The 11401-nt window shown below is 49.4% G+C and overlaps 1 protein-coding gene across 1 annotated transcript in view; it reads left to right on the forward strand.

Moving 5' to 3' along the window:
* GABBR2 (gamma-aminobutyric acid type B receptor subunit 2) overlaps positions 1–11401 on the forward strand; it is a 370111-nt gene that overhangs the window by 302461 nt on the left and 56249 nt on the right. Inside the window, exon 12 of the mRNA XM_007461653.1 lies at positions 4140–4247. Within this exon, the coding sequence (XP_007461715.1) occupies positions 4140–4247 (108 nt within the window). The remainder of the gene's footprint in view (positions 1–4139; positions 4248–11401) is intronic.

The raw sequence follows: 11401 nt of genomic DNA on the forward strand, positions 1-11401 counted from the left end.
GGAAAGAGATAAAGGAATTGTCAGCACAAGGAAAATGGTTGAAGCCTGAGAGTGGGAGTGATAACCCAGGGAGAGCTCTTTTAGGACAAAGAGGGTCGAGGACTGAACCTCAGGGTCCATTTCCATCTTAAAACAATGGTGGGGCTTCCCTGGTGGCACAGTGGTTAAGAATCCGCCTGCAAATGCAGGGGACACTGGTTCGAGCCCTGGTCCGGGAAGATCCCACATGCCATTGGAGCAACTAAGCCCGTGTGCCACAACTGCTGAGCCTGCGCTCTAGAGCCCGTGAGCCACAACTACTGAAGCCAGTGCGCCACAACTACTGAAGCCTGCGTGCCTAGAGCCCGTGCTCTGCAACAAGAGAAGCCGCTGCAATGAGAAGCCCACGCACCTAAACGAAGAGTGGCCCCACTCATCGCAATTAGGGAAAGCCCACGTGCAGCAACGAAGACCAAATGCAGCCAAAAATAAAATTAATTAATTAAAAAAAAAACGATGGTGGAGGAGTGGAGAGAGAAAACACCTCCTTTTGCACAGGGATGACCCTGAGCAGAGGCAGCCAGGGGTAGGTGGCTCTGCTGGTAAGGGTCCCACTCTCCTGCTTTCCAGAGTATTTCTTCTAGTGTTGTTTCATCACTGTCTGAAGAGCTGTCTCCAAATGGGATGTGAACCCACTGGGATCATCTTGTGGAAGAATATATTACAGCCTTTGTTTACTTTTATATGTAAAAAAAAAATGAAAGAAATTAAGCTTTACTAAGATTTAATACTCAGACTGACCCTGGGGCCCTGGCCCAGTGGGTGTGTCTGGTGGTCTCATGCAGGAACTCTCCTGAGAACGGAGTGGTTGGTCAGTCTGTGACACGAGCCAGTCACAGGGCATTGTGTCCAGGATCCCCAGGACAACCCCCCGTTCAGTGATTCTCTAGGAGGACTCAGTATAGAATTGTGCTCACAGCAATGATTAATTACAGAGGAAGAACGTAAAGCAAAATCAGCAAAGTGAAAAGGCGCATGGGGTGAAGTCACGGAATCAGGTGCAAAGCTTCCCAGAGCCTCTCCCGGTGGAGTCACACAGGATGCGCTTAATACCCCAGCAACGACCTGTGACAGCACATGAAATGTGTACCAGGGAAGCTCACTGGACACTCAGCCCCCAGGGTTTTTACTGGGGTCTGGTCACCTGGGTACCCTTTACTGAGCACATACCAAAATTCCAGGCTCTCAGAAGGAAAGCAGGTGTGCGGCATAAATCACGCTGTTTGCACAAACCCTTCAGGCACAGTCACTCTTATCATTGAGGGAATGGTAGGAACCCTCCCCAAATCCAAGTTCTCAGACACCAGCTTAAGCGAACCTTGCCAGCAGGTCTTGGGCCTGCTAGGTTACCTCTTTTCTGGCCAGGCATCCTCACCCATTCTGTTCTTTCAGTTTATGGCAACATATTGCCATTTCCAGTTGCTGGGTTAAATTTACATCATCGAGTTTTTACTAACTTAACTCACTTGTATTATTGGGTCTTAATGAATTTGACCCTACAAAATAGACAAGTGACCTGAAAATGATTATGCCAAAGAAAATATAAGACAAAGCAAATATAATAATGCCAAGCATATTGGAATAATACTTTAACCCAAAATAAGAGATCTTTGTCTGCCACATTATGAGGTAAAAATAATATTATTTCATCTCTTACCGTCCTTTTAAAAGTTTCCTTGTTCTGTATATGTTCATGTTTAAAATTGTTTTTCTGATAGGGGGACATGATCAAAAGGGCTTGGAGACCATTGGTCTTCACAGTCATATCAACCAGTAGCTCTAAAAGTGTGTTGAAATCAGCCAGTTCTCAGGCTGGTCAGCTACTCCCCCAGTGTGCTGTCCCTTTGACAGCTGCCTCCCAGGCGGGGATGGACCTGATTGGGGTAAGGAGACTCTCTGAGGAGCAGGCGGCATGATGTGAGGGAGAGAGGGCTGGACTGGGTCAAGGCCTTGACTTCCAGGCTCAGCTCTGGAGCTGGGTGGTGTGGTTGAGAGAAATACCTTAATGCCCTGAGTCTCAGTCTCTTCATCTACAAAGGGGTTTTCTCAACTCAGTTGATGATTCCAAAAAATCACCCTGGTTTTGGTTGTTGTTGTTGTTGTTTTATTTGTTTGTTTTTATCATTGTATACTTAGTTTCTGGCCCAGTAATCCTTATTGAATGAACAGGTGAACAAATGAATGAATGAATGAAATGATCTGTAAGGTCCTGTGCAACTCTGACAGGCTAGGAATGTGTGATCTGGTCATTGAATAAGCTCAGGTCTAAATTCTGAATAATTGGCTCCTTCCCTGTCTCTATTCTGTTACTTTTCTTCCACCCTTGTTTTATAATATGGGTAATGACGTGGCCATCCTACACCTTCTCTGAAGTACTGTGATTCGTTCTTGCCTGTCTGAAATTTTTGAAATTAAAAACAAAAAAAAGAAGAAGTTTAAGTCCTCACCCTTACCGTTGTCAGCATTCACACCTCACCCATCTGTGTTTCTGAACAATCGAGGTAATGCTGTTGTCCTTCCTTAGGGGGTTGGTCTTGCCATCTACCCAACCAGTTCCTCTTTTTACAGATAAAATGGAAAGGGGAAATGCCTTGTCTCTGAAAAGCTGGAGAACCAAGTTGCTAGAAAGGCAGTGTGAAGGGACTCCCTGAAGGGAGCATGTCTGGGAACCTCCTACATGACTGCCTGCAGCCCTGGGCTGGATGGGAGCGCTGAGGCAGGCAAACCTGCTGGGCTCTGGACACAGAGGGCCCAGCCTGTCCACTCCAGCCCGACTGTCTCTCTCTCTCTCCTAACACGTCCACCTTCCTGCTATGTTCAGCTGAGGCAGGTGGGGATCTTTCAGAGGGAACTTAGTTCAACAGAGCTGAGGAAGAGCCCAGGAAAGACCATAGTCTAGAACCAGAGCCCATGGAGCACACAGCCTTTTTGTCCCAGTGAGTGGGAGGCCCCAGAACCCAGTGGCATACAGCCCAGTCCTGGGCTGTGATGTGGGGACCATCCTGGAGCTAGGTGAGTCTCCTGGGTCTTGGAGGGTATCCAGACCAGCCGGTGAGGGTGGACTCGGGAGAGGCTGGGGTCTGGCCACGATGGCAGTGCAGGTGGGGAGTGGGCACCCAGGAGGCCCCCAAGACCTAACAGGTGGTGACCGGCCATCCCAGCCTGTAGGGATCAGGCTGTTGGCTCCTATCAGGGCTGGCAGTTTCTGGCAGCCACCAGCCCAGGGCTGGGGATCAGGGCACACTTTGGTGCTGTGGAACAGTTGAGAGCCAGATAAGGCCTTAGTCCTGAGCAGGGACCCAGGCAGCATCGCTCCTCTCTTTCTCCAAAGGCCTGAGGAGACGGATCCCTGGTGGGAGTGGAAAGGTCACAGCCCCTCTCCTCTGGCCTTCCCCCGCAACTGAGCAGCCCCTGACGATAGCCAGGAGCTGGGCTGGTGCAGCTGCCAGTCAGGCATCCCCGGGGCCAGTTCTGGCTGAGTTCTGCCCTGCTTTACCAGAGTGGCTGGGTCACTAGCACTGGAGAAGGGCCATGCAGGCCTGTTGTCCTGCCCAGTCTCAGCCCCTGCAGCTCAGTGCTCTCCCCTCCCCGCTGCCCACAGCCCAGGAGCTGGGAGTCCTGTGGAAGAGGTTCCTGGGGCTGCCTTGTCTCCTAGACACTTGGGTGAGGAGGCAGAGAAATCAGCAATTGGGAGCACCTCTGCAGGCCTGTCTCCCCACATAGAAGGCTGTCAGAGAAGGAAAGGAGGGAGGAAAGATCAGAGGGCTGGTCTGAAACCCCTTAGTGGCGCCTCAGTGGTCCTGGGGGCCCTCTGTGCCTCTGTCTATGACTGGCTCCCTCTGGGCTGTGGGCCCCTGAAAGGCAGGATTTGAATCTCATATGCCTCTGCGCCCAGGGCCCTGGTCTGGCGAGTGGCCAACAGAACTAAGCATCTATCAGATTGAAATGTGATTGAAGGACTATTGATGCTAGTAAAACTCTACAGTATGTAAAGTAGAGCATCTGTCCCCATCTAGAGTCCCCCTGTTGGGACACTCTCCTAAATGATGAAGTCCGTCCCCCGGGAGATGTTAATGCCGCTGTTTTCTCATGGCCTCTAGGTCAGGACCTGGATTCTCACCGTGGGCTACACGACCGCCTTTGGGGCAATGTTCGCAAAGACATGGAGGGTCCACGCCATCTTCAAAAATGTGAAAATGAAGAAGAAGGTAATGCCTCCTTCTGTTGCAGGGTGTTTGCAATGTTCATTTAGTATTTATTTTTAAAAGATTTATTAGGCACCTACTGTATGCCAGGCACTGGGCTATTTGCTGGGGATTCAAGCTAAACACAACCCTCCGCCCCTCCCCACCCCAGCCCCCAACACCTTCAGCCTCCTGGGGACATCAGACAGCTAACAAAGCGTTTACAATGCAAGGTGATAAGGGCTGGTTGGCTGCATATGGGGGATACTGGGGTATAGCACCCAGGGAGGGCTTGGTGTAGGAAGTGACACCTATGCTAAAACCTGGAGGGTGAGTGGGAAGCAGAGGCTGGGGAGTTTTCCCTCTCCCAGAGGGAAGTGTGTGCACGGAGGCCTGGGGAGGGGAGGGGTGTGTTCACGTTGCCGAGGGGTTCATGGGGAAAGGGTACAAGAGGAAGCCACAGGGGAAGGCAGGAGCCACGGTAAGGAACCTGAACTTTAACTTGTGGGCAGTGGGGAGCCCTTGAAAGAGGAGACTGAAACAGGGCAGGGGCCTGATTTAATGCTTCCATTTTCAAAGAGGCCCTTAGAGGACAGGAGCCCTTCCTTCGTGTGGGAGGAAAGCAGTTGCCACCTCTGTGGCTGGCTGTACCCACCATGTTGATTAAGCTTGACTCTTTGGATGTAGTCATAGAGAGACTTGCCCCTCACTGTCCTTTCTAACTCTTCCCATGGCTGGCACTCTTCTTCCCTTGCTCCTAAGATAAAAATTCGGGCAAGTCTCATGACTTTGAAGGTCCTCTGGTCAACAACTAATATGTGGAGTCCATCATAATATTCAAAACCTCAAACTGCCTTCAAGGCATCGCCTCTTCCTTCCCCAGCTTGGCCTGAAGCAGCCAGTCACCTGCCCTGGGAGAAGGGGTGCGATGGGCTGCTTCTGTCTTTTGCCAGACTGAGTGTTTTCCCCATCCCACTCCCAAGGTTTCTGAACCCTCCTGAGTTGGGGCTTCGAGTGGTGGAAGGGGCAGGAAAGACCTCACTTGCCAGGAGCTGCATCCATCTTGCTGGGCTTGGCATTGGTTAAGCACACCCTTTAGGCTCTCATGGAGTCCTTTTGTGGAATTTTCAAAGCCCCCATTATTGGGATTTACTCTCCTGCAGTGGCCCCGACATGGGTGAAATACTGCCCCCATTGGCCATTTGTGGCTCCTTCCACAGACATGTGGCAGTCCCCCACTCCTGGGCCCGCCCCTCCAGCTTGCCTTGGGCAGGCCACACAGCTCTGCCTGGCCCAGGGCCCACACCTGGTGCTCAGGAAGCACTCACACATCCTTCGCTCCTACAAACTCAAGGATTGTGGCTGATCCCACTGTAGCCACTTCCCCTCTTCCGCTCCATCCATGGAGCAACTGGCCCGTTATCCTCCCGTGGGTTTCTCAGGCAGGAGTGAGGCATCAGCTCACCAGGTCCCCCAGGCTGCAGGGAGCCCTAGCAATCAAGCCATCTGAGTGCTCTCCTTAAGCCTCCCTCTTGATTTGAGGTCAAGGAGGAAGCATACCCCCCCCCATCCTCTCACCTGGGGATGAAGTGAGATAGCATCATGACACGTCTTTCCAAAAATCCTCTTCTTGATTCAACTCTACCCACCCCCACACACACACTTTTTAAACGCCTGATGGGTGTATAACCCATTTACAGACATCTCCTCTGAAAATCCTGCACTGTGATCTCATCCCACTCTGGAACATGGTGCCTATTGTTCCAGTTCTTCATCCCAAACTTGCATTTGCCATCCGATTACCTGGGTCATAAGCCATCACGCCTGTGGCAGACAGCAAGTGAGCCCGAGGTGGTAGGGCCAGCAGACACAGCAGGAGAGCAGGCTTCTACTCCCTGCTTCACTGCTGACCCGCCATGGGTCCTTCAGCAAACCTCCTCATCTTTCAGGGCCTCTGTTTCCTTACCTGTAAAATGGTGAAGTATTGAAATGGCATTGTCTCCTGAGCTGTGATTCTGCCTGGTGCCCAGTGGCACCTCTCACTCATCAGCCTCACTGCCTGCCCCTTCACTGCCAGGGAGCTGCTCTCCAGATGGGGGCATGTATCCTCCCTTCTCCACCCTCTGCCCCACACCGGACCACCTTAGGACAATTATGGGCTGCATATAGAGGGAGGAAAGAGCTCGGCTCTGCCACCCATTGCCTGTGCTCACCTGGAAAGCCCTCCTGTCACTGGGGCTCAGGAGCATTTGTGACAGCTCCCTCCTGTCTGTAAGATGAGGAGCCTGGCCACCTGGTCCCTCTCAGACCTGGCTGCACATTACAATAAAATGGGAGCTTTTGAAAACTACAAGAAGTAACCCAGCCCAGCCCACACCTCCGGGCTGGAGCTGAGCATTCGGAGTTACTAGACCTCCCCAGGTGATACTAATATACAGCCAGAGTGGGAGACCTCTGGTCCAGATCAGGGCTACTCAGAGTTCAAGCTGAACCAGCAGCATTATTGGCATCACCTGGGAGCTTGTTAGAAATTCAGTTTCTCAGCTCCCCCAGCCCTAAGAATCAGGTTCCTGGAGCCCAGGAACGTGTGTTTCCACCAGCCCTCCTGGCAAAGCGGATACAAGCCAAAGTTTGACAGGCATCAGGTAACTTCTTGGGCCCCTCCTGCTCTGTGGCTCTGCCATTTATGACAAGTCCATCCTGGTTTTGAAGAATCACAGTGTTCGTTTCTTTGTGTCAATATGTAATTCATGCATATTATTATTGGCAGTGGAGGACTGGCCTTTATTTTCTATTACTCTATTTATATTCTATTTATATTCTATTAACATGGCATGTTGACAAAACATGCCATGGAAGACTTCAGGAGTTCACTTGTCTGAAAGCGCCATGGGAGTTGGGGCTGTGATGTGGCCACAGCCTGCTGGGCTGCCTGGGACAAGGGGACTCTCCCCACCCCAGGGGTCTGGGCAAAGTGAGAGCCCAGGCAGGTGTTGGGCCCAGGCGTCCAGGGAGGGACCTGTCTGAAAAACTGTCAAAGGCTTTGAGTACAAGATTTGGTCACCAGTTTAGCCTGTTGTGAAAATGATTTAGGCCACATGAATACATCTTTCCAGTGTGAGACAGTTTTTGCTCTAGGCTTTCCAGTTATTCCAGGAAGAGCCTTGTGGCGCTACAGCTGAGTATCATTTATCAGCCAAATTAGAGGAGGTTAAGGGTATAGAAGAGAAATCTCTACCTTTCACAGATCAAAAACTCGAGCTGGGAACCAGATTGTTTTTAAAGGGTTGTGGCAGTCGCAGGTCAAAACTGGGATTGAATTCTCCATGACTCCAACATTTTACATAGCCAAGGTTGGTTTTTATTGTCATTGTTTTGTTTTATTGGTTTTTTTAAGTTTAAACTTTTTTTTAAAGTGAGCCTCTTATTTTTCTTTTAATGTTTTTTCTTATGCACTTTAAGAAATGTATTTATTTAATTTATTTCTTTTTGGCTGCATTGGGTCTTTGTTACTGTGCACGGGTTTTCTCTAGTTGCGGTGAACAGGGCTACTCTTGCAGTGCGTGGGCTTCTCATTGCAGTGGCTTCTCTTGTTGTGGAGCATGGACTCTAGGCACACCGGCTTCAATAGTTGTGACACGTGGGCTCAGTAGTTGTGCCTCGCAGGCTCAGTAGTTGTGGCCCACGGGTTTAGTTGCTCCGCAGCATGTGGGATCTTCCCAGACCAGGGCTCGAACCAGTGTCCCCTGCACTGGCAGGCAGATTCTTAGCCACTGAGCCACTGGGGAAGCCCTTAATTTTTTTTTTACTGACACATATACAAGATTTACCTAAATCTGAAAATGCAATCTCACACTTCTTTTTCAGTCTTTTTACCCTTTTCTTGCTTCCCTGTCTCCCACCTCATCCTCCCTCCACCCACCATGTCACACCCTCCCCAAACACACATACACAAACTTCACCCCATATGGCTACATTTTGAAAGACATTAAAGAAAAAGAAGCCTGTTAAAGGAGGTATTGACATGTGGTGACTTAATGCTTCTAAATTCAGTATTTTTGTAGTATCAATCGTAAAATCTTGAATTGAGAAGCCTCACTACCACAGTTTTTTTTTTAATTAATTTATTTTTGACTGCGTTGGGTCTTCGTTGCTGTGCGCGGTGCGCGGGCTTCTCATTGCAGTGGCTTCTCTTGTTGCAGAGCACAGGCTCTAGGCACACAGGCTTCAGTAATTGTGACTCTAGTGCGCAGGCTCAGCAATTGTGGCTCATGGGCTTAGTTGCTTTTGAGGCATGTGGGATCTTCCCAGACCAGGGCTTGAACCCATGTCCCCTGCATTGGCAGGCGGATTCTTAACCACTGTGCCACCAGGGAAGCCCACTACCACAGTCTTTATCCTGCCTCTTACTCTTACTAGGACCAAATTGGAACGTTGAGACTAGAGCGGTAACTCAGAGATGAGATCTGTTGTGGGGTCAGATGTTTTCTGAGGACAAAGAAACTTCACTCCATATATGACTTGATACGGTTGCAAATAATAACATAGGGCCATCCTCTCAGACCTTCATCCAGGCTCAGCTTCAGGAAAATGCCAAGAGAGTGTCCGTCATCTGAGTGATGGCAGGAAGGCAGGGCCGCTGGTTGTACAACTCCAGGGGGCAGCATTCACACTGTATTCTCTCTGGAATGGCGGCCCTGGAAGTAGGCAATAAGCTGGTCCTAGTAGAAGGCCAGTCTGAATCAGTCAAAATATCTGAAGTTTTTTTGAAAAATAAAGAAATGCTGTTTTCCCATAAGAAGATGTTAGCCAACTTTTCCTGTAAAGAGTCAGACAGTAACTATGTTAGGCTTCACAAGCCATACAGTCTCTGTCACAGCCACTCAACACTGCTATTGTAGAATGAAAGTAGCCAGAGGCAAACACATAAACAAATGGATATGACTGTGTTCCAATAAAACTTTATTTACAAATACAAACAGTGGGCCAAATTCGTAGTTTGCTGATCTCTGCTCTAAACAACCATGGGAAGTGATGTTTAATAGTAATAGCTGACATCTGTTGAACAGTAATTGTAAGCCAGGCTCTGGTAATCTAGTGGTTTGTGTGGTCATCGTCCCCCATTGTGTAGATGAGAAAACTAGCTCAGCTGGGTTAGGAAACTTACCAAGGTCTCCCAGCTAGTTAGTAAGATTCAAACTCAGATCTGATGCCAGAACTGGGTGCTTAATCGTTCCTGGGTGCCTTCACTCTCATCTCTCACTCAGTGAGAATGGAGCACAAGTAACCTCCTAGCCTCAGAGAGAGAACTCACTTTCATGGCATCAATGTACACTGACATAACCGAGGAAAGTTTGTGCGGCTTTTGAAGAGAAAGCTGAAAAATAAGAAAGGAAGTCAGGGAAGCTGAGGTGAGACTAGAGACATGGCCTTGCCTAATTCTAGTATTCTATGGTGCTCAGACTTTGTAGGGTTAGGTCAGTGCTATTTTTTAAATTTAAATTTTTAGATCTTTTTTAAAAGATAATTTTTGTCACCTCTCTTTAGTATTGTATTGTGTATACGTATGGGGTATTTGTATAATTATTCATTATTAGTCTCTCCCTATCATGCATGCTCTATGAATGTAGGATACTTATGTTTTGCTCACTGCTGCAGCCCTAGTGCCTAGAAAAGAACCTGATTCAGAGTAGGCACTCAATAAATGTTCCTGTGGTTAATAAATCAAATGTGATCCATAACTACTTAGACTAAATCCATTTAGTCACAAACAGTGGTCAAATGCCAGGCTTTGGAAATGGTACCAAAAGGAAATTAGACATGTCCTCTCCTGTTAACTCTCAGGATCTTCCCACCTTGGGCCTGTCTGTGTGATGATTAGCCCTGAGTCTAGCAGAGCTGAGGTGCAGTATCACACTTTGCCCCTAGATGTCACTGTCCTCCACATAAACACAGAACCATGCATTCTCAAAACCCAAGTAATGGTAGCCACACAGCCCATTTGTTGAGCATCTTCTCTGAGCCAGGTGTTGTGCTAGGTGCTTTCCATACATCATCTCATTTCACTTTTATACCAACTCTGCAGCTTAGAGCTCACTGGTCTCACTTTTAGAGGAGGAAATAAGCCTAACAGAGTCATACAGCTTGATCAAGATGACATTCCACAAGAGCTGGGCTTAGAATGAGGTCTTCTAGATCCAAAACGGTGTTCTTTTTTTGCACCATACTTAGAGATATTACGTGAGCCTCCCCACTCCTTGCCATTTTACAAATCAGAAATGCAGAATGAGAGAGGAAGTGATTTGTTAGGGTCACATGCAGGTCACAAGGGATGGTCCGCATAATCCCAGGTCCTGCCTTTCCACTGCCACTCTGCTACCTCACACTTCATACTTGAGCCTTAAAATTGGGAGGACTTGACTCTCATATTTACCAGAGAGAAATTCTGATGCTCATCTTCTGTGCTGCATGCCTGCCTTCCCTATTCAGGCAGTAGCAGGAGAGGTGTGGCATCCACTCAGAAGGGAGGTCTCTCCCCTGTGGGGGCTCACTGAGCGTGGCCCCAACCCATGTTCCTCAGCCCTGCCCTTCAACGTCCTACTTCTTGTCCAGTGTAGACTGTGCAGTCCCAACAGACCTGGGGTGTGGGTGCTGGAGTGTAAGGTGGTCCGTACTCCTGGATGCATGAGCTCTCAGGAAGAGGCCAGGAGAAAGTGGTACTGCTGAGCAAGTTCAAGTTCACTGCCTCCTGGGAGTTAGACTGTGGGGAGAGTAGTTACCCCTTATGTCTCGTGGGAAAGACTTGGCAGGGAGGGAGGGACCTGGAGGTGCTGGCACTTGCTGGTTGGGGAAGTTTGGGGAGGGGGAGAGGACTGAGAGGCTGAGGCCCGAAACTCTGCCTGCCCGGTGCTTGTGGCATCTGCATCCTCCTCTCCATCTGGTAGTCACTGCTCTGGATCAGGCCTCATCCTTCCTCATCAGGACAATGGCCCCAGCTCCTAACTGGCCTCCTACTGCAGGATCCCGCCTCAGGTTCACCCCTAATGCTGCAGAGAGCCCCCCATCACGCTGATGCTTAAAGATGCTTAAACCTCCAGTGGCCCCCATGAGACCCCATCACATGTCATGCAGGCTCTCTCCCTCCAGCTAGCCCTGTTTCCAGCACCCCCCCCCCCACC

This window comes from Lipotes vexillifer, unplaced genomic scaffold (genome assembly GCF_000442215.2).
Source record: "Lipotes vexillifer unplaced genomic scaffold, Lipotes_vexillifer_v1.1 scaffold809, whole genome shotgun sequence".
Classification (NCBI taxonomy): Eukaryota; Metazoa; Chordata; class Mammalia; order Artiodactyla; family Lipotidae; genus Lipotes; species Lipotes vexillifer.